Source organism: Cervus elaphus, chromosome 24, assembly GCF_910594005.1.
Source record: "Cervus elaphus chromosome 24, mCerEla1.1, whole genome shotgun sequence".
NCBI lineage: Eukaryota > Metazoa > Chordata > Mammalia > Artiodactyla > Cervidae > Cervus > Cervus elaphus.
In genome coordinates this window covers 62,359,154-62,381,615 of record NC_057838.1, presented here as the reverse complement: position 1 = coordinate 62,381,615, position 22,462 = coordinate 62,359,154, and the positions used below count along the sequence as shown (strand labels likewise).

Below are 22,462 nucleotides of genomic sequence, written 5' to 3'. Positions count from 1 at the left end.
GATAAGCATCCAATATTTGGGTGACTATCTGAGGGAACCTACCAGTTACCTCAAAAAAATTAAAGCCAGGTACTGAAGACCCTCTAGGCCCTGACAACTATCTCCCTTTCATTTACTGCCCTCCCAAACATTCATAGGATACTCCTAGGTTAAGTTAGAATTCCATGGACAGAGGAGCCTAACAGGATACAGTCCATGGGACTGCAAAGTGTCGGACACGATTGAGCGACACACACGGATGAAAAATCTTGCCCCTGTTACTTTGCAACACCTTGTTCCTGCTAAATGTCCTGCACATCACAGTGCCATGCTTAGTCGTCCAGTCGTGTCCAGCACTTTGTGACCCCATGGACTGCAGCCTGCCAGTAAAATCCTATCAGCCACTCAAGCCCAGCATGAATCCCTGCTCCTCTCTAAAACCTTACCTTCCTATTTTGCCATTGATAACGCCTACCTGGCAATTATGTGGCCTCCATTTCAGTATTGTATTCTTGTCTGAGTAATCTTGATGCCATCCTCCTTAGCACTTCTTGATAACTCCCACTTAACCTGTAGGACAGCCCAGTTGCTACTTCCATGGGACCTTCGTTGACTTCTTGAGTCTCATTCATTTCCATATGATCAGCGCTTGGAACAAAAACACTTAAGAGCTCCCAGAGAAATGAACGAATAAATATTAACAGCCTGAGCAGTTCCTAAGCCCTTCAACACAAGCACACCCTTCTCAGACTTGCACCAAATGTACACATTCAAAACATTTACTGTACTCAAAGATGTGTGCTCATAACAGTTCTATTCTTAACTCCTAGCCCAACCCCATTCTTCCACACTCCTCCTCAAGAGCCTGGGGTATTTGAGAAGTGGGTCTGGCTGGACAGCGAGGTCACAAAAACCAAAAGTCTGAATGCTGCTGCCTACCCTAGATTACAATGCACGGGTGAATACCTATCTGGGCGAACTCCAGCAAGCGCTGCCCCAGGGCATGTCAAGAAGCGGGCACACTACTTGCGTGGTGGGGCTGGTGAGTTTGCCTAGGTAACTCAGTTCGCTGCGCTTAGACCACCGCAGTGGCCTAACAGTCGGTACCAAAGCGCCGGGTGAGGTTGGGCCCAAGAAGGGCGGGAAGCAACAGGTCTCAGCGGGCAGTCAGTGGAGCACAGAGGCGCGCTCTGATGATGTCATTCTTCCGCGCCCGGCAACTGGCAGGTGATTGGCTCGTTGGTTCGGGGGCGTGTCCCAGCGGCTGAGGCGAGCAGCGGCGCGCGGGCGGTTGGTCCATTCCGCCTTCCTCGCGAGTATAGGCCGGGCTCAGTGTCTTTAGAGATCATCGGGCGGCAGGCATGGCTGGAATCTCCGCATCAGGCAGCAGGAGGCGGAGCGGGCCCCCGGCACCTAGTCCTGGCCCTCCGCCCAACACCGGGCACCCTCCGAGCAAGCGGGCCCGGGGCATCCCCGCCGCCCCGGACCCCGAAGACCCATTCGGCCTGCATGAGGATTTCACCGCCGACGACCTGGAGGAGCTCGACACGCTTGCGTCCCAGGCCCTGAGCCAGTGCCCGACCACGGCTCGGGACGTGTCCAGTGAGTTCGCCTTTTCCCCTTAAGAGTGGTGCAGACTTCCCTCGACCCCTTAGATGGTTCTGCCTTCGGAACCCCGCGGCGACCGTTCCGGTGTCTTGCACCCACACTGCCCCTTCATAGGAACAGTTTGATTTAAGCAGCGATTGTATCCAAGAGGTCCTTTGATTTGAGGGGAGAAATGTATCAGAAATGTCGAACAGCCGTTTTGAAATATAGAAAGCTAGGTTAACATTTTACTTGGGTTTCTATACTTTGGACCACTGGGTTCTTAGTTCTCAGCAGAGATCCTTGCAACACAACTACTACAGCCATAAGAACCATCATTACCTACACATGAGGACCCATCCTTATAACATATTTGGGAGGCTTTAGATCGAATGAAGACCACCTTTTCCTTTGGACCGCCTGAGCACAAGAGGGATCTGGCAGAGGCAAGAGATAAGATAGACTTACTGTTTTTATACAACCAATAAATTGTACTAGGTGCCCAAACTTTAGAAGCTGCAGACACTTAGCAACAAACAAAAGCCCCCACCTTCTTAGAGCTTACACTCATTCTAGTGACGTCTTATGGGGCTCCCTGGAAGAGAAAGGTTTTGAGGGTACCTTGAATCTCTACTTGGATGTGTTATAGACATGTTAAATTCCACACAGTCATTTCCTGGAAATCCAGTCATCTGCCAGCATCTCCAGCATGGTGCTTGGCAAAGCAGACATTCAGAAAAGACACGTTGATGAACACATTTTGCATGGCAGAGATTAGCACCACCATGTAGCACAAGCCAACATCCCCCTTGCTCCTTTCCAAATCCTGTACCTTTACCTTTTTCTTCCATCTCAAGAATCCATCCTCTCTGCATCATTTCTGCCATCTCCCTGATCTGTGTTACCATCACCCCTCCCCTGGACAAAAGTCCACTAAATTGTGTCCACATTTCCAGTTGTGACTGCTACAAGTCAGACTTCACACCACAGCCAGAGTGATCATTTTAAAACTAAAATCTGTCACACACAGAACACAATGAACATCCCTGCTGAAAGCCTTTAATGACTTCACACTTCTTCTAGTATAAAGATTCATTCCTTGAATTCTCCCTGCTTCCCTACAATACAGAAACTGCACATCACTGTCTTTTTTTTTTTTTTGGCTGCACTGCATGTGGGATTTTAGTTCCCAAGGATCAAACCCACACTCCCTGCAGTGCAAGTGTGAAGTTTTAACCACTGGACCACCAGGGAAGTCCATATTGCTGTTTCTTACACATTGAGTGTTCTTTCCATCCATTCCCCATTGCCACTCCTCTGGTTAATTCCTGCTTGTTCTTCAGCTCTCCATTCAGTTATCACTTACCTGGGGAAGGCTTCCAGTCATCCATGTGGATTAAATCCCCTGTTACAGGCATTCCTCTATTTGTTCTTCTCTGCAGCTCTTGTAACAGTTGTAATTTTATGTTTATTCTTATATTTTTTATTGCCATGTAAGCTCCATGAGCGTAAGGACTGTATCCATTTTGCTCACCACTGTAGCTTTCTTTAGAGGCTAAATTGTGCCTGACATATTATAGGTGCTGAGTAAATATTATTGAATAATGGATCACTAGATTCGAACAGTGAGATTCCCACAGCACCTTTCAGCCTTTAGCTGAGACCCTTAAAACTGGGTGCAGGGGGAAAAAAAAAACAAGAAACTGAGTGCGGAATGGGGAGAGGGAGGCAGAATTTGTTATTTCATAAGGATTGAATCGTGTTCTTATGTTGGAAATACCTATTCTACTTAGTAGATCTTTCTTTAATTTGCTTTCAAAAGTGATTGTTTTCAGCACTGGCTGGTGAAAGTGGGAAAATACTGAGTCCTAAAAAGTATATGGGAACTGTTTTTTTTTGGTTGTTGTGTTTTACAGATGTTCATAAGGTCACCATATTAGATGGGATGTCAAAATATCCTGCAGGGAAAAACAGAGAAAGTGTTGCAGTTAAAGATAATTTTGAATTAGAGGTACTTCAGGCACAATACAAAGAACTTAAAGAAAAGGTAAGGGATTTAACTTGTGGGTTTTGTAGTTAATTCATTCACTTATGCATGTGTTAGAAAGCATTATACAATAAAATATAGAAAAGTTTTAAAACAAGAGTCCAGATTCATCCCCATGAATTGGGAGAAAACTGGGGAAAGAAAGCCAGAAAATTTTGGTTGCAACTAAATCCTGAGATTCCTAACAGCCAAGGCAAGAAAAGAGACACTTTGTAAACCCTATACAAAAAGAGATACAAACTTTCTGTTATAGTACTGAGATAAATTTATAGCATGTGTCTTATAGAAGAAACACATCATCATAATGGTTGCTATTTTCATTAACAGTTTTGCAAAAAGCAGACATCTTTCATATGACTATCTGTAGGTTCGTAGGACCTTTGGAATGTACATGCAGAAGTGACAAGTATGTCTTTAAGCTATTTGCTGAAAACCTGCTGTCCCAGGAATGGACCTAGCAGGTCATGATCTGGTTGGCATGGATGTATTCTGAGCACTTATTGATCCTTTGGACATGTTTTAAATGTGTTTCTTCATCTCCCCAGCTACATGTTGAAATAAGTGCATATATAATTTTCCCTTACAAACTTTTCACAAGATGAATTTGGAATTTCCAGATGAAGGCAATGGAAGAAGAAGTGCTCATTAAAAATGGAGAAATTAAAATTTTGCGGGACTCACTGCATCAGACAGAATCCATTCTAGAGGAACAAAGAAGATCTCATTTCCTTCTTGAACAAGAGAAAACTCAAGCACTCAGTGAAAAAGAAAAGGAATTCTCCAAAAAGGTGACCCAGAGATATGTTTTGCTTGTATGGACATCAGCTTTGCCTGCTTAATGAGTTCCTTTAGAAGCAATGCCTAAAGTTGATTATAAATCTCCCAGGAAGATTTCAGCAGTTGTTTGTTGGAAATACTTTTGCTACCAACAAATTACATGTACTTTTCTTTGAGGCTCTGTGGTTTGGAAAAGGACGTAGATGAAATTCTGCTTTGCTGTGGTTGCCTAAGTCACTGGCTAACACTTTGCAGAAACAGGCTTAAATTATGCTGGGTTTTGTTTTTTTTTTTTGGCAGATCAGAAACTCAACTGGTCTAGCTTAGGCCAAACAAACAAACAAAAAAACATATTGCCTTCCGTAACTAAGTCTGGGGAAAGCAGATGTACTGCAGTCTCAAATGACTTGAGATTTGCCAGGACTCATCTTTATTCTCTATACTGTTGATAAGTTCCATCCTTATGGCTGAGGATGTTTTCTCCAGGGCTCATATTTCACAGCTCCGAAACAGACTGAAGTCTTAGGGGTCCTCATCTCAAGTTTTAAAATTCTGGGGAAGGCTCTAATTGGTCTAACCTGAGTCAGGTGCCTTCCCCGGAACTAGTCACTGGAACCAAAGAGATAATAGCTCCCATTCAAATCATATATTCAGAGGCAGGAAAATGATGTTTCTTAGGGGAGGGAGACACTGTTGTGGGGAGAAAAACTGGGTGCCAGGTAGATGTTACTTTCCTTCACTTCCCAAATAAGGACATGGGTTTTACTCTGCTATTACTTCATTCAGCAAACTTGGCAATCTTTGAAGAAGTGCTGACCTGCGCCTAACACTAGCAGCAGTAGTTGCTTTTCCATATGCATAGTGAGGACCAAGGGATGTACCGACAAGCCAGAGATTGAAGCCAGGCTTTATCACATTCAAGCAGTGACCTCAGGGCGATCAGTCATGCTCTATGACTCATCTCCTTTATCTGTTCCCGAAAATAACGAGAAGGGTTGTTGTGAGACTTAAATGGTCCTGCACTTGTGTCTGGTGCTATGCCTGGCATGGACTGTGCTTAGGGAATGGCAGCAGTTACTGTTGGCCAGAGCAGCAGGTCTCCCCACACTGCTCAGGGTTTTGGTAAAACTATTCCAGATCCTCAGCCCAGACCTTCAGGAAGACCTGGAGTGTGCACCACTGTGTTCCCTGGTGGCTCAAGGGTAAAGAACCCACCTGCCAATGCAGGAGCCGTGAGTTCGATCCCTGGATCGGGAAGATCCCCGGAGGAGGAAATGGCAACCCATTTCAGTATTCTTGCCTGGGAAATCCCATGGACAGAGGAGCCTGGGGGGCTCCAGTCCATGGGGTTGCAAAGAGTCAGACACAACTGAGTGACTAAACAACAACATGTTCACTACAAGGTCTACATGTTACTGTGAGATATTGCACCTTGTCAAGCTTTGTGCTGGGCATTTTACATTTACCATTCTTACTTAATCCCCCCAATCAGGAAGACAGGTATTTATCTTACACATAAGCTGAAGTTCAGAGAGGCCGAGTAAATGGTGTTTGAATCCTCACAAACTACTTAGCAATAAGCAGGTCAAAATATCTTTCTAGAATACCATGCCATCTTTCGGTAAGAAAGCTAAAACTTGATATTTTAAGACAATTATGTCACAGCAGACTTTTATACTATTTCTCATTGTTTGTTTTTCTTTTACTAGCTTGAGATTTTTGAAACCCAGAACTATTTTTGATTGTTGGTGGTGGGATCTTTGTTCCCAGACCAGGGATCAAACCTGGACCACTTGCACTGGAAACATGGAATCTTAACCACTGGGCTGCCAGGGTAGTCCCCCAGAGCTATTTCTGCATATGTGATGAGACCTCTATAAGTATATATCTTTTGCCTTCCAGCTCCAGTCCTTGCAGTCTGAACTCCAGTTTAAAGATGCAGAGATGAATGAATTAAGAACGAAGCTTCAGAACAGTGAACGAGCTAATAAACTAGCTGTACCCACCGTTTCCCATGTCAGGTAATGATGGCGCTAGAGGGAGGGAACTGTTTTGTTATCGTTTCATAAAAAGTCTGAATGACAGTGTCAGACTAGTTGTAAACGAAGGTCGTTTAGACTCTGCCACTGGGGCACAGATCCTCTTTTCCGGAGACCTCAAAGGTGGTTCAGATGAGGCTGCAATGGTTTGGGGGATCATAGCATAAAGGCCCCACACTCTCTGAAAGTGCCTTCTTCCTGTAGGACTTTATAAACACAGCTCCTCAGGATGAGAAAAGGCTGGAAAGATGATCTCTAGAGTTTTAGAGTTGACCAGTCTTCACTTTTATGTAATTTTTTTCAAATAAGTGATTTTGTCCCAACTGTATGTCAGTCCCAACTGCTTAGAACATTTTTTCTCATTTGCTGCCCAGCGGCCCCCACCTTTGCCGCAGACGTAATCAGTTAATGGTCTGTCCTGTGAGAAGTCTGTCAGTATCAGCCTTGAAACTTGAACAGTGTGGGTCAGGTCATCTTTTTCTGGTATTCAGCATTCTGCTGCCTTTGCTTATAATGGACAGGGTATGAAACTGAACTCTTCAGGCCTTGCATAGTCCAGGTAAGACAGAGGACAGCAGAAGGAATCCATCCTTTCCTCTTCACACTCCTCACAGGATGGCCTCAGCATTGTGTAATCTAATCAGAGGGTTAATTAAGACTGCTTCTCTAACATAAAAACTCTGACACCAAGGAACCGGCCGTTTCCTAGTTGCAAGAAACAACATACCTCTTACTAGATGCTCTTTCTACTGAAAATCTTTTGACTCAGGCCCTGGCTATTAAAAAAGAGGTTGTTGTAAACTAGTGGTTGTCAGTGGTGAGAGGGAAAGGGAGAGGGACAATATAAGGATAGGGGAGTAAGAGGTACAAACTAGTAGGTATAAAATAAGCTACAAGTATATACTGCAAAACAAGGGGATGTAGCCATTATTTTATACTAGCTATAAATGGAGTATAACTTTTAAAAATTATGAATCACTATATATCATATGCTTATAACTTAGATAATATTGTATAGAACTATATTTCAATTTAAAAAAGAGGTTGCTGCAAATCAAAACTACAATGAGGTATCACCTAACACCAGTCAGAATGGCCATCATCAAAAAAATCTACAAATAATAAATGCTGGAGAGGGTGTGGAGAAAAGGGAAACCTCTCACACTGTTGGTGGGAATATAAACTGATACAGCCACTATGGAGAGCAGTGTGGCGAGTCCTTAAAAAACCAGGAATAAAACCACCACATGACCCAGCAATGCCATTACGAGGCATATACCCTCAGAAAACCATAACTGAAGCAGACACAAGTACCCCAGTGTTCACTGCAGCTATTTACAATAGCCAAGATACGGAAGTAACCTAGATGTCCATCCACCGATGAATGGATAAAGAAGTTGTGGTCCATATATACAATGGAATATTACTCAGCCATAAAAAGGGATGAATTTGAGTCAGTTCTAGTGAGGTGGATGAACTAGAGCCTGTTATACAGAGTGAAGTAATTCATGGGCAAACAAGTATCGTGTGTGTATGTATATACACACACACACATATATATATACATATATATGGAATTTTGAAAAATAGTACTGATGAACCTATTTGCAGGGCAACAGTAGAGACATGGACATGGAGAACAGATTTGTGGACACAGGGAAGGAGAGCGTGGGGCAAATTGAGAGGGGCACTGAGACATACCACCAGTGCTACATAACACAGGGAGCTCAACCCAGGGCTCTGTGACAACCTAGAAGGGTGGGATGGGGCGGGCGGTGGGAGGCAGGTTCAAGAGGGAGGGGGCATATGTATACTTATGGCTGATTTGCATTGTATGGCAGAAACCAATACAACATTGTAAAGCAATTATTCTCCAATTAAAAGTAAATTTTCTTAAAAAGGTTGCAAATTGAAAATATGTTTTGGTGGAATTGGAAATAGTACTTGAATTCTGCCCAATACTTTTGAAGGTGGAAACAAATGAAAGATTTTTTTCCTACCATTTGGATGAAGGTGCCTTGAATTTTACACTGCTATCCTGCCAAAGACTAACAAATGTGGAGTAGATGAATCTTTTGGTCAAATCACCTAGACATGAAAAGTTTAAAGCCTGTTAGAAGTTTTTTTTTTTTGGATATTTTGTTTGTTTGTTTGTTTGTTTATTTTTTATTTTTTATTTATTTATTTTATTAGTTGGAGGCTAATTACTTCACAACATTTCAGTGGGTTTTGTCATACATTGATATGAATCAGCCATAGATTTACATGTATTCCCCATCCCGATCCCCCCTCCCACCTCCCTCTCCACCCGATTCCTCTGGGTCTTCCCAGTGCACCAGGCCCGAGCACTTGTCTCATGCATCCCACCTGGGCTGGTGATCTGTTTCACCATAGATAGTATACATGCTGTTCTTTTGAAATATCCCACCCTCACATTCTCCCACAGAGTTCAAAAGTCTGTTCTGTATTTCTGTGTCTCTTTTTCTGTTTTGCATATAGGGTTATCGTTACCATCTTTCTAAATTCCATATATATGTGTTAGTATGCTGTAATGTTCTTTATCTTTCTGGCTTACTTCACTCTGTATAAGGGGCTCCAGTTTCATCCATCTCATTAGGACTGGTTCAAATGAATTCTTTTTAACAGCTGAGTAATATTCCATGGTGTATATGTACCACGGCTTCCTTATCCATTCATCTGCTGATGGGCATCTAGGTTGCTTCCATGTCCTGGCTATTATAAACAGTGCTGCGATGAACATTGGGGTGCACGTGTCTCTTTCAGATCTGGTTTCCTCAGTGTGTATGCCCAGAAGTGGGATTGCTGGGTCATATGGCAGGTCTATTTCCAGTTTTTTAAGAAATCTCCACACTGTTTTCCATAGCGGCTGTACTAGTTTGCATTCCCACCAACAGTGTAAGAGGGTTCCCTTTTCTCCACACCCTCTCCAGCATTTATTACTTGTAGACTTTTGGATAGCAGCCATCCTGACTGGCGTGTTGTTAGAAGTTTTATAACCAGGTATTTTACATGGGGTTAGAATCATTACTCTGCTTTCATAGTTAATTTTTTTCAGTCCTAGGAAAAGCCCTTCTGTGGTTATAAAGCCAGAAGCATGTTCTCCACAATTTGGAAAACCATCTTTCCCTACAAAGGAGTCTTTTAGTGCTAACAAGTCCCTTCCCCAGCCCTGCCAGACAGAGCCAGCATACAAGTCCCCGATGGGCAGGGAGGGTAAGTCCATCTCTCTATCGTCTACAACTCAATATCAGACCACTTGACCTTGAGCTTTGAAACAATTGAGTGTTTATTTTCTCCTCCTTTCTGTGGGTCCACAGTTCTGACAGCATAGTGGGGATGGTTTGTCTCTAAGGGCGCTGGAATCACTGAAGTCTTGTCAGGGGCTGGAGGATCTATTTCAAGGTGGTGCGTTCACATGTCTAACAGTGGAATTTCTTTTCACATGTGGACCTCTCCCCAGGGCTACTTGGCTGACCTCCTCACCCCATACATGGCTTCCTAAAGAGCTAGCAAACCCAGAGAGCCTGGTGGAAGCAGAATCTATCCTTTCTGTGTCTGAACCTTTAAGTCACATGGCATCAGTTCTGTCACTCAGCCTAAGTTCTGTTCATTAGAACTGAGTCCCTGAGTCTGGGCTGTGTTCAAGGGGAGGGAGACAAGGCTGCACCCTTTGAGTGCAAGTGTGTCAAAGAACTTGCAGGCGTATTTTAAAACCTCCACAAAAAAAATAAAAAATAAAAAAAATAAAAAAAAATAAAAAATAAAATAAATAAAACCTCCACAGTCAGCATCCATCGACAGGCCAGAAGCACAACTAGGATGCAGGAATATGTGCTTCTTTCATAGCCAGGCTGAGTCCAGACTGAGGCAATGCTACTGCTTTCTAGAGAGAAGCAATCAGCATTAGTAGGTTTTCACTGTGCTGTGCCAGTTTATCCTGCCATTCAGATACCCTGCCTCTGTCCTACCGCCATCAGCTCTTTCAAATCATTAGCATCACGGCACCCCTGAGAACTGCAGCTACTCACATTTTGGGAGCAAGTTCAGAAGTGGTTATAGTTGAGAAGATTTCCCTGGAGAAGGAAATGGCAACCTGCTCCAGTATCCTTACCTGGAAAATTCCATGGACAGAGGAGCCTCGTGCGGGCTACAGTCCATGGGGTTGCAAAGAGTCAGACATGACTGAGCGACTAAGCACACACACACACTGAACACACACACTGAACACACACATACACACACACTGAACACACACACACTCAACACATACACACACACACTGAACACACACACACACTGAACACATACACATACACACAGAACACACACACACTGAACACATACACACAGAACACACACACTGAACACACACACACACACAACCCAAACCTCTGTGCTTCAGTTTTCCTATATATAGAACAAAGCCACTGATAACACCTCCTGGGAGGGCTGGTGTGAAGAACAAGAGAGTTGACAGGTGTAAAGCTCTTAGAACAGAGTCTGGTATGTAATAAGAATCACATAAATGTTAAGGTTACAGCTTTTATGTTATTGCCTGACTTTGGAGTGGGACACACAATTTAATTTTCTTTTCTTTTCTTTATGCAAATTCCTATTTTATATGAGGAAGGCAAAGATGCGAAAGTTCTTGAGTTGCTTTGGCTCTTGATTTGATCCAGAGTTGAAAAAAATAGAACAATGTATGTTTGAAACTCGTCACGTTTAAAGAGTTTCTGATACACGTGTGCTTTCATATTCTAATTTTTATTAACATTTTATCTAGTTGCAGAGAATAAGGCTCACAGTCTGGGAGGTGGCCCCATAAAGCAGGAAGAGCCCCAGAAAGGTCTTGTTGACAGCTGGATGCAAAGATCAAACAATCAAGGTACCAGAACGCATGCTGCTTCTGCCAGATGCCTGCCTGGGTCTGATCGTGCTCTGTGATGCTGCACTGGAATTGCCTAACTGTCCTGGGCTGTGGGAACCAGGCAGTGCTTTAGAGGGTCAGTGGGAATAGGAGTCTGTGACTGAAGTATGTGACTATAAACTGGGAGAGGCCAAGAGCAAGTATGCCCCCGAGCCTTCAGTACCCACAGGTGTCTCAGGGGGCCTCAGTGACCGTTGAGAGCAGAGTTGGCATCATAGAAAAGCACTCTCATGTCACCTTGTCTTTCCGCAGGCTCCATTTTGATAAACCTTCTCCTGAAGCAGCCTTTGATCCCCGGGTCGCCCCTGGGTCTGTGCCACCTCCTGAGCAGTTGTCCTGAGGCTCCTGCCGGCACCCAGTTCCAGCTACCAGGGCTTGGCAGGTAAGCACAAGACTCCTAAAAAGCTTGTCTGGAAGGAGTTTTCAGGAAGCAAGTCCCCATCTGGTCCTGACCAGCCTCAGACATCTGCTCTGGGCAGGGAGATGAGAGAATTTGCCAGCAGGTTTTCTGGGTTCCTTGACCATATCTGCCTCTCACACTTGTGTCTTTTCTTTTGTGTTTGTTGCTAGTACCTTGCCTGGGATTTCAAGCCTGAGGACCACAGGTCCTCGCGATGGGTCCTGCCCCCTCTCGGCCCTGAGAGAAGCACAGCACCTGGCACTCACTGGACTGAACCTGGTGGCCAGGAATGAAGAAGGCGCCAGTGACAGAGACCCAGCAGAGGGAGGCAGGAGGGCCTTCCCGCTCCACAGGCTCCCTGGGGCTGTGCATCTCCTCCCCCTGGTACAGTTCTTCATCGGCTTACACTGCCAGGCTCTGCAGGACTTGGCAGCAGCCAAGAGAAGCGGCGCGCCTGCGGACTCACCGACACGCCCCTCCCGTGTGAGCCCTGGGGCAGAGGCCAGCCCCGAGGACCCCCTCTGTAACCTGGAAGGCTTCTCGGTGGCGGCACTCAGCGTCCTCCAGCACCTGGTGTGCCACAGCGGAGCGGTCGTCCGCCTGTTACTGTCGGGAGCGAGCGCTGAGTCTGCTGCGGGGGAAGGAGGCCAGAGCCAGGTTCGCGGACATTGTCATGGGGATGCGACCTCAGCCCCAGAGGGGCTTGCCGAGGACCAAGGCCAGCATCCACTCTTGAAGATGCTCCTTCACCTTCTGGCTTCCTCTTCTGCAGCAACAGGTCACCTTCAAGCCAGTGTCCTCAGCCAGTGCCTTAAGGTTTTGGTGAAACTAGCTGAAAATGCTTCCTTTGATTTCCTGCCCAGGTATCCTGCAGCGTGGGAGTCATGATTCCTTGTGGGTCTTACCTGACCTCTTGAGGTCTGTCCTGTGGCCCCTGAGCTTGCTCCCATCTTGACACGTTCATACTGCTCAGCTCTAAGCCTTGGTTTAGGTTCTTAGCTCAGGGAGTTCTGAAGTCATGGGAAATGGGGCCAGGTGTTAGAAGAACCAAGGAAGTGGCTTATTTGGCTTAGTTCTGCCTCTAGGCAGTAGGTAAGCAAAACACACATGTTAAAAGAAGGCTGCTAGTCACTATGGAAGAGCGTCCTGACCCCAAGACAGAGACCAAACCCAGAGGCCTTTGGACCTGGGACATGCATCAGGTAAAGACTGCATATCACAGGCATGTTGAGGTTGAGTTTGCTGGGGTTCCCTGAGGAAGCAGGGGGTGTGCAGGTACAAGCTGATTGCTGGGAATCTGCCCATCTTCAAGGTGCCCACCACTGGCATGAGCCACAGGTTACTTGTTCCTCTTATAGTTTGTTGCGAAACAGCATTGTCAGAAATTCCTAGCTTGGGATTCCAGACCTTGAACACTTGGGAAGGTAAACCTCACCAAGCCAGTCCTCTAGTTAGTCCTAGAATCTCATCACCCCCTCAGCACTCCACCCAGAGGCCAGTTCCTGTATTGGAATGACTCCACTGGCTGCACAGATCTTAAGTCTTTTGTCTCTGAGCCCAGAATACCTGTTTACTAAACACATTTCTGGATCCTGGTCACCATATGAATATATTCCCGCCTGTCTGGTCCATCCTAGAGGTGGTGCTCAGAGCTCGACACAGTGTAGTGCAGAGAAGTGTGGACAGCAAGGTGGGCTCAGCACCCCTGCCCAGGTCACAGTGGCTGGTTGCTTGGATTTTGTTTTGAGTCTTCTCTTTCCTTTTTTTCCTTTAAAATTCCATAGTGCTTTACAATTTTCAGAAGTTTCACACACATGATTTCATATAATCCCATAACAATGCTTTTTTAATCTTCTACTCCTATTTTGCCCCTCCCTCCTTCCTTCTCTGTCCCCAAAGGTAACCACAAGTTGGTTGTGTGTGAGTCTTTATCTTTTTTTAATTCACTAGTTTCCTGTAATACTTAGATTCTAAGTATACATGATATCATACAGTTTTTGCCTTTCTCTGTCTTATTTCATTTATCATAATGCCCTCCAAGGCCATCCATGTTGTTGCAGATGGCAAAATTTTGTTCTTTTTTATGGCTGAGTAATATTCCATTGAAGATTGAAGGCAAAAGGAGAAGGGGGTGGCATTGGATGAGATGGTTATTAGATAGCATCACTGACTCAATGGACATGAATTTGAGCAAACTCCAGGAGAGTTTGCAGTGAAGGATAGGGAAGCCTGGCATGCTGCAGTCCACAGGGTTGCAAAGAGTCAGACATGACTTAGCGACTGAACAACAACAGTATTCCATTGTGTGTGTGTATGCACCACAACTTCTTTATCCATTCATCTGTTGATGGACAGTTGCTTCAGTACCTTGGCAATTGTAGATAATAATGCTTCTATGAACATCAGGGTGCATGTTTCCAAATTAGTGTTTTGGTTTTTTTTTTTTTTTAGTGTTTTGGTTTTTTATTCTTCCCAGATATAACCCAGAAGTAGAATTGCTGGATCATATGGTACTCCCATTTTATTTTTTTGAGAAACTCCCATACTGTTTGCCACAGTGGCTGCACTAATTTACATTCCCACTGATAGCATAGGAGGATTCCCTTTTCTTCACATCCTTGCCAACATTTGTTGTTGGTGTTCTTGATGGTGGTAGCCATTCGACCAGTTTGAGGTGATATTTCATTGCGGTTTTGATTTGCGTTTCCGTGGTGATGAGTGATAACTGAGCATCTTTTCATGTGTCTGTTGGCCATCTGGCTATCCTCTTTAGAAAAATGTCTATTCAGTTCTGCTCATCTTTTGATTGGGTTGTTTGTTTGATGTTGAGTTGTATGAGCTGTTTATATATGCTGAATATATGACCCCCTTATCGGTCATATCACTTGCAGTTATCTTCTCCCACAATAATGGGTTCTCTTTTCACTCTGTCCACCATTTCCTTTGTTGTGCAAAAGCTTTTAAATTATATTAGGTAGATCCCATTGGCATTTTTTTCTTCCACTTTTGTTTACTTTTGCTTTAAGAAATGGATCCAAAAAACAGCTGCTGTAATTTTATGTCAAAGAGTGTTCTGCCTGTTTAAATTTTTTTCTTCTAGTTCTGTGAAAAATGCCATTGGTAATTTGATAATGACTGCGCTGAGTCTGTAGATTGCCTTGGGTAGTCACTTGGACAATATCGATTCTTCCAAGAACAGAGTCTATCATTTCATCTGTTTGTGTCATGTTATTTCATCAGCATCTTACAGTTATTGGAGTATAGGCCTTTTTGCCTGCTTAGGTAGGCATATTCTTAGGTGTTTTATTCTTTTTGATGCAATGGTAAGTGGGATTGTTTCCTTAATTTCTCTGATAGCTCATTGTTAGTGTATAGAAATCCAACAGACTTCCATGTATTAATTTTGTATCCTGCAACTTTATCAGATGGGTTCTAGTCATTTTCTGGTGGCATCTTAGATTTTCTGTGTACAGTATGTCATCTGCAAACAGTGAAATTTTTCTCTTCCTTGCCAGTTTGGATTCCTTTTTACTTTTTTCTTCTCTGATTGCTGTGGTTAGGACTTCAAAAACTATCTGAATAAAAATGGTGAGAGTGGGCATCCTTGTCTTGTTCCTGATCTTAGAGAAAATGCTTTCAGCTTTTCACCAATGAATCTGATGTCAGCTGTAGGTTTTTCACATGTGGCCTTTATTATTAATATGTTGACCTAAGTTTCCTCTATGCCTACTTTCTGAAGTTTTTATCATAAATGGATGCTGAACTTTAGCAGAAGTTCTGCATCTGTTGAGATGATCATATGGTTTTTAGTCACTTTGTTAATGCAGCTTGTCACATTGATCTGTGGATAACTGAAAAATCCTTGCATCTTGGTTTCTTATTTTTTAAATGAATGAATTCCAGGAAGCACATTTTTACCAGTTATCTTGGTAGACAGATCACCATTCTATTCCTGTTGACCTTATCTGTGACATGAAAAAACAGCCGTTTCATGGGTGCTTACTGCAGGCCAGACAAGTGCCTTCTGTTCACAAGCCCAGGTGGCACCCTCAGAGCCCTGCGTCCTCCCGCCCAGCACAGAGCCTGGCTCACTCTGAGCCCTCAGTGTTTGCTGAGTGAATAAACTCCGTGTTGAGTTAGGGAGTCTTGTTTGAAACGCCAGAGGGAGTGTATTAGATGGTTTCAAGCCAGTTAGGCTCCTGAGTGACTATTTTTTTTTTCTTTCAAACGTTTATTTAGTATCAAGCAAGAGGAGACTTTGCTTAACACTACAGAACATTTCAAGACTTGAGTTACAAAAGAATACCACATTATTTGCACTTGTAATTGACTTCCCTTTTTACGCATGTTGGCAAGAGAAAAAAAAAATAGCACATGGCTGAAAGATAAAATAACTAAATTTCTATGGAAACCTTTAAAATGAAAGGTGAGGCTTATGTTAAAAGGATAGATTAACATATTTAGTAAACCTATCTTTTTTGTTTAACACTAGTTAATCGAAGTTATTTTTTTTCCTTTAGATGACCTATTTTTCATATACAGACTGGAAATAACAAAATTTTACATGTCTTTTTTTTTTTTCTGCCCAGCTTGCTGTTTCAACAAAGTACTTTTAAATTCCATCCATTCAGATTTTAAGCATTTTGATTTATTTAAAATGGGATTGTTCATAGAAAAAAATTACTTTGAGCAGCATACAGGACTGGTGGAGACTGGCTATGTCACAACAGCAGACAGTACAATCAGTATCTGCCACATGGCTGGTCTCTGTAGACGCCCTTCGCTGATGCCACTTCCCCGCAGCACTTCCCTTCCGAATTCCTTCATGCTGACAAGCTGAACCCCATTACCACACAGCTTCCTGTTCATCTTGGAGTAAAAGCAAAAGCCAGGGCCAGGTGCTGTGCTGTACTTAGCCGCTCAGTCCGACTCTTTGTGACCCCATGGACTGTAGCCTGCCAGGCTCCTCTGTTCATGGGGATTCTCCAGGCAAGAATACTGGAGTGGATTGCCATGCCCACGCCAACCCAGGGATCAAACCACACTGCAGGTGGGTTCTTTACCATCTGAGCCAGGGAGGCCTAGGACAGGTGGCACCAAGGCTCTCTAAAGCACATGTTGTACGGCACGAGTGGCCGGGCAGGCTGTGGCCTCTTACGAAGCGTACCACTGCCCACCTAGGCTTGAGAGCACGTCATCCCGAGTTTTATCTTTCTACCCCGTCTGGTGTAGCAGTTAGGTCGTCCAGGGTTGCTCTCCACGTACTGGCATGGCAGGGGCTTTTTTCTTTTTTTTTTCTGGCAGGTGCTTTTGAACAAAAAGACTCATCCCCAACTCAAGCAGAGTAGCACGACTGTTATTTATTGTGCATTGGGGGGCTCTGGAGAAAAAAACATTTAAAATAAGTAGGCTCTGATGCTATCAAAAACTAATTTGGAAATAACTGTGTTGTATATATAGGCAGGTTTTTTTGTTTCAGTTTCAGTGGGCCACTTCTAGCCTAATAATGAAATTAGGTGACTCGTTAGTGGATACTTGGGAATTCCAGTTTTCCACCAAGTTCCATACTCCCTGGTGACTAGAAACATTCAGCTTGTCTGTCGTACAGGATTTGCTCTCAAATGAGTTTGCCCCAAATAGACCTTGCTCCCTAATGGTACACAGGGAATATTCTTAAACCTCCTTGTATGAAAGGGGACACACCCATAGAACTCCCCCGCCACCTAGGAGGTTGTGTGGGTTGAGCCAACAGTAGTGCTTATCTTGGGACTTGGTTCCCTGGTAATGAATGGGCCAGCTCTTTGCCCCTGAGACTGGGGGGAAGAGTGCCCGAGCCTCAAGTGCCCGAGCCATGCACACCTCAAGTGAATACCTTCACATACGTGGCTGCAGAGGAGCTAGTGTTTCCTGACAAGCGGAGAAAATGAAGTCTTCCTTGCTTGGCAAGTGATGTCAGGAGATCGGACCAGAGTCTAGCCAGTCCTTTGGTGGTGGGTTCAGGACTCTCCTCTCACACTCAGCTCAAGACCTGGCTCCCTATTTGGGAGCAAAGGCAGGAAGGAGCTGGGAGCAGTGTGGAGGCTGGCTTGCCAGGTCCAGGGAGGCGTCTCGTATTTTCGAGGTGGCACTGGGCCAGGCAAGGACCTGTCCTCTTTCAGCCACAGCAGCCCCGCAGTGAAGGGTAACCCACTTGTTCCCAGGCTAGCATTTGAAGCCAGGTCTATCTGAATCCAGTCTCCTCTTCCCTGGCCTCTTCAATTTCCTTTTACCGACAGTGAAAAAGAAGGGTGAGTTACAGAGTTGGGTTGGAGGCATCACGTCTTTCTGGGCCCCTGTGTTTCAGGTTCCAGTGCGTGTTCAGGGTGCTGCCGCAATGCCTGTGCCCAGAGACGCCCCTGCCCAGCGTGCTGCTGACGATTGAGCTCCTGTCCCTCCTGGTGGACCATGAGAAGCTCGCACCTCAGCTCTGCTCCCACTCAGGTAAAGCAGGCCAGGGGGCAGGGGGCCCGCACCCGGACAGCTCCGGCTGGTTGAGGGGAAGGAGGTGGCAGGGACGGGCCAGGCACCTCCTGAGGGCTCCCGCAGCTTGTACCTCAGGCGGTGGGTGGGAGGGCAGAGCCTGAGCGTGAGCTGGGGCGTCCCTTCCAGAAGGCTGCCTCCTGCTGCTGCTGTACACGTACATCACGTCAAGACCTGACAGAGCCGCCTCCGAGGCGCAGTGGCTGCAGCTGGAGCAAGAGGTAGAAGCACCAGAGCCCTTTGTGGACGGCTCGCCTCCCCACCCCACCCCGCCCCACCGGAGGGGCGCCTTTCCTCCTTCTCAGGGGACAAAGGGGGCTTTCATTCACATCGGTGACGCGTTTAGAGACTAACAAGGAAGACTCGTTTTTGGGGGCCCCCACTATACAGATATAACACACGTGGACCCAGGGTATCCTGGGACTTGGCAGGGTAGCCTGGTAGCTGGAGGTGGGCCTGGAGGCAGGGGTCATTGGTGAGACACAGGTCTTGGTCCTGAGCATCTCCTGGGAAGGCCCAGGATGCCATCACCTCTTGGATTCCATCAATGCAGACAGTTTGGTTTAGTTGCTCAGTCGTGTCCGACTCTGCGACCCCAAGTTCTGTAGCATGCCAGGCTTCCCTGTCCATCACCAACTCTGGGAGTATACTCAAACTCATGTCCATCGAGTCAGTGATGCCATTCAACCATCTCATCCTCTGTCGTCCCCTTCTCCTCCTGCCTCCAGTCTTTCCCAGCATCAGGGTCTTTTTTCAGGAGTCAGCTCTTCGAATCAGTGACCAAAGTATTGGAGTTTCAGCTTCGGCATCAGTCCTTCCAGTGAATATCCAGGACTGATTTCCTGTAAGATCTCCTTGCAGTCCAAGGGCCTCTCCAGACAGGCAGTTGCTTAGGCAACTGGAGCTCTGCAAGAAGCCTGAGAAAGCCCTCGCCGTGACTGGAACTGGGGTGGCGTTCTGGCGCGGATGGAACCAAGTCTGTTCTTGTTCTAGGCCGTGTGGCTTCTGGCCAAGCTGAGTGTGCAGAGCCCCTCCTCCCCAGTCACTGGCTCCAGCTGCCAGTGCAACGTGGAGGTGAGTGCTGGGCGCAGAAGGGGGCTGCCGGCGGGCAGCCCTGCTGGTGGCTGACAGGGCCGTCTGAGAGCATCCCATGCTCCTTCATCAGGGCTGGACCCTGGTGCCACCGCTCAGAACCCTCCTCACCCCGGGGGGAGGCTAGGACTGGGGCCGCCCCGCCCAGCCGGTGGTCCAGGTGCAGAGAGCACATGCCCTGACCTCCGCCCGCGCCCTCCCGCAGGTGGTCAGAGCACTCACGGTGATGCTGCACAGACAGTGGCTGACGGTGCGGCGGGCAGGGGGGCCCCCGCGAACCGAGCGGCAGAGGCGGACGGTGCGGTGTCTGCGGGACACGGTGCTCCTGCTGCACGGCCTGTCCCAGAAGGACAAGCTCTTCACGGTGCACTGCGTGGAGGTCCTGCACCAGTATGACCAGGTCATGCCCGGCGTCAGCACGCTGATTCGAGGGCTTCCAGACGTGACCGACTGTGAAGGTGAGCCCGCAGGAGGGCCCCACCCCCCCGCCCCAGCCCCCACGCGGGGTCGGCCCTGAAGTCCCCGGGCCAGTCAGACCCCCTGGCCTTAAGTCCACACAGCCTTTGCCGGCACTGGGCCACCCTTTCCTTCCTGCTCTGGCTCCTCGCTCAGTATATCAGCCTGCCTTTGGCTCGTATCTACTGAGTCAGCCTGGCAGAGCCGTGGCTTTTCCAGAAGCATCCCTGTCTGAACTGCCTTTGTATCACTTTGCTTGCAGTAGCTGAGGGAGCAAGGCCTGGGCGTGGAAGGGACTGGTTAGTTCCTGTGGGCCTGGGGGGCGGGCGGAGTGGTGGGGCCACCCCCAGTCCCGGCGCCTTTGGGCCGTCACCACAGAACCTTCTGGTTTTTGCCTCAGAGGCGGCCCTGGAGGATCTCTGTGCCGTGGAGACCGATGTGGATGAGCCTGAGATGGACTGTGGCTGAGGCCTGTGAGCACCGGGCCACACGGTGGCACCAGAGCCACTCTCGCCCGCCCTTCCCTCCGCTGATTAAAAGCACTGACTGGCTGAGAACGCGCCAGCCTTCTGTTTCCTGAGTTTGCTCAGTGTCGGCAGAGCGGGAAGGACAGAGGAGGGGGACCCGGGAAAGGCTGAGATCCCTGCTGGGCCTTGCCGGAGCTGAGCTCCAGCCCCACGGGGATGAATCTGCCCTGGGGAAGGAGCCCTGCCCGCTTGTGGATTTGCCCTGAGTCATCCCTCTCTCCTGAGGCCACAGGAAGAAACCATTGTGCGCAGGGGTGGAGGCGGCCCTCAGCCTCGGCCTAAACCAGGGAGGCCTGGGAAAGTGGGGCCATGGACTGGGTGCAAAATGGCCACGGCAGGGGGGCTCCCGGCAGGCCGAGTCATGGAGCCAGCCTCCCCCCATAGCCTGGTCCTCCCACCATGAGCGTGCGAGGGCCCGGTGCACCGTGCTAGCCAGTGGGCCTACAGCCAGAGATCTGAGGCCTTTCTGGCAGCCCTGCGGGTGCCTGGGGAGGGACGGGTGCTGGTAGGAGGGACAGCCCAGGCCAGCTGACGAGCGGGGCGGGCCATGCTCACACCAGCCCTTGGGCGGGCTCAGACCAAGTTTCACTTCCCGCCACTGCTGCTGCCGGCAGCAAGAGCCAGGCAGAGTGTGCACCCTGAGTCATTGCTGCCTGCCGGCTCCTCGGTAAGTGAGAACCCCCAGGGGAATGAGGCAGGGTGGGAGGGCCGTGGGTACCCCCCCCACACTAAGAGGCCACCAGGGGAGGAGCTGAGCCTGCACCTGAACAGACAGCCGAGTGAGCGGGTCCCACTAAGGAAGCCACCCTACCTTCTGTCCTCCTGCCAGAAAGTGGGTGCTGGAGCTCAGCAACAGGCCCTAATGGGGCAGGGAAGGCCAGAGAGGCGTTCCCACCCCACCCGCCCTACCGCCCGTCAGCGGGCACTCACCCTCCCACCCCGACCCCCTGCTCCTCCGCAGGCTCAGCGGCGGACACCCACCATGGGCTCGCGGGCCCTGCCCCCAGGGCCTGTGCAGACCCTCATCTTCCTGGACCTGGAGGCCACCGGCCTGCCCTTCTCCCAGCCCAAGATCACTGAGCTGTGCCTGCTGGCCGTCCACAGATCCGCCCTGGAGGGCCTTTCCGCCCCTCAGGGGCCTGCGCCGACAGCGCCCCCCGCCGCCCCGGGTGCTGGACAAGCTCTCCCTGTGCGTGGCTCCAGGGAAGGCGTGCAGCCCCGCGGCCAGCGAGATCACGGGCCTGAGCACCGCCGTGCTGGCTGCCCACGGGCGTCGGGCCTTTGACGCCGACCTGGTCAACCTGATCCGTGCCTTCCTGCAGCGCCAGCCACAGCCCTGGTGCCTCGTGGCCCACAATGGTGACCGCTACGACTTCCCCCTGCTCCGGGCCGAGCTGGCACTGCTGGGCCTGGCCAGTGCTCTGGACGATGCCTTCTGTGTGGACAGCATCGCTGCCCTGAAGGCCCTGGAGCCGGCTGGCAGCTCCTCGGAGCACGGCCCAAGGAAGAGCTACAGCCTGGGCAGCATCTACACACGCCTGTACGGGCAGGCCCCGCCAGACTCGCACACGGCCGAGGGGGACGTGCTCGCCCTGCTGAGCATCTGTCAGTGGAGGCCGCGGGCCCTGCTACGGTGGGTGGATGCTCATGCCAAGCCCTTCAGCACCGTCAAGCCAATGTACGTGGTCACAACCTCTACTGGAACCGACCCAAGGCCATCTGCTGTCACAGCCACAGTGCCCCTGGCCAGAGCCAGCGACACCGGCCCCAACCTTCGTGGAGACAGGAGCCCCAAGCCAACCCCTTCCCCAGTGAAGCGCCCTGGAGCGCCACCCGGGGAGGGGCTGCTGGCCCCCCTGGGCCTGCTGGCCTTCCTGACTTTGGCGGTAGCCACGCTGTATGGGCTGTCACTGGCCATACCCGGGCAGTAGGCCAGGAAGGGAAGTCTGACTAATAAAAAACCCCCACAGCACTGAGTGATCACTCACCTCTACCCTCCGTGGTGGCCTTACAGCCTCTTGCCCACACTCAAGAGACCTGGGGCCAGGGGCACAGAAAATGACAGTCTTTGTCCAGCACCATTCCTACCAG

General features: G+C 48.3%; 2 protein-coding genes across 5 annotated transcripts; both read left to right on the top strand.

The window, feature by feature from the left end:
• Positions 1-1,238: 1,238 nt before the first annotated feature.
• On the top strand, positions 1,239-20,417 carry LOC122682755 (ATR interacting protein). Of its 4 annotated transcripts, none has more exons than XM_043885858.1 (13): positions 1,239-1,581; positions 3,483-3,613; positions 4,231-4,401; positions 6,293-6,411; positions 9,506-9,663; positions 11,234-11,335; positions 11,630-11,759; positions 11,948-12,640; positions 18,121-18,257; positions 18,429-18,517; positions 19,290-19,370; positions 19,594-19,846; positions 20,245-20,417. In XM_043885858.1, the coding sequence occupies exons 1-13, from the start codon at positions 1,341-1,343 to the stop codon at positions 20,310-20,312; spliced, it is 2,373 nt and encodes a 790-aa protein (XP_043741793.1). In that variant the 5' UTR covers positions 1,239-1,340; the 3' UTR covers positions 20,313-20,417. The 4 variants fall into 4 exon arrangements, 2 of the variants coding, with proteins under 2 accessions (XP_043741793.1, XP_043741792.1); XM_043885857.1 differs by having other exon boundaries at positions 18,426-18,517; XR_006337507.1 differs by lacking the exon at positions 18,429-18,517.
• A 143-nt stretch (positions 20,418-20,560) lies between these two features.
• TREX1 (three prime repair exonuclease 1) lies at positions 20,561-22,343 on the top strand. The gene is given in 3 exon segments (XM_043885859.1): positions 20,561-21,038; positions 21,333-21,524; positions 21,526-22,343. Coding segments are annotated over 3 exon segments (1,089 nt in total). The 5' UTR covers positions 20,561-20,918; the 3' UTR covers positions 22,303-22,343.
• The last annotated feature ends 119 nt before the right edge of the window (positions 22,344-22,462 follow it).

Excerpts from the sequence above, each read along its gene's own strand:
- LOC122682755 (XM_043885857.1), top strand. The coding sequence starts at position 1,341 with ATGGCTGGAATCTCCGCATCAGGCAGCAGGAGGCGGAGCGGGCCCCCG. Across the intron at positions 18,258-18,425 it reads TCAGCTCTGCTCCCACTCAG|AAGGCTGCCTCCTGCTGCTG; the intron begins GTAAAGCAGGCC and ends CGTCCCTTCCAG. Across the intron at positions 19,847-20,244 it reads AGACGTGACCGACTGTGAAG|AGGCGGCCCTGGAGGATCTC; the intron begins GTGAGCCCGCAG and ends TTTTTGCCTCAG.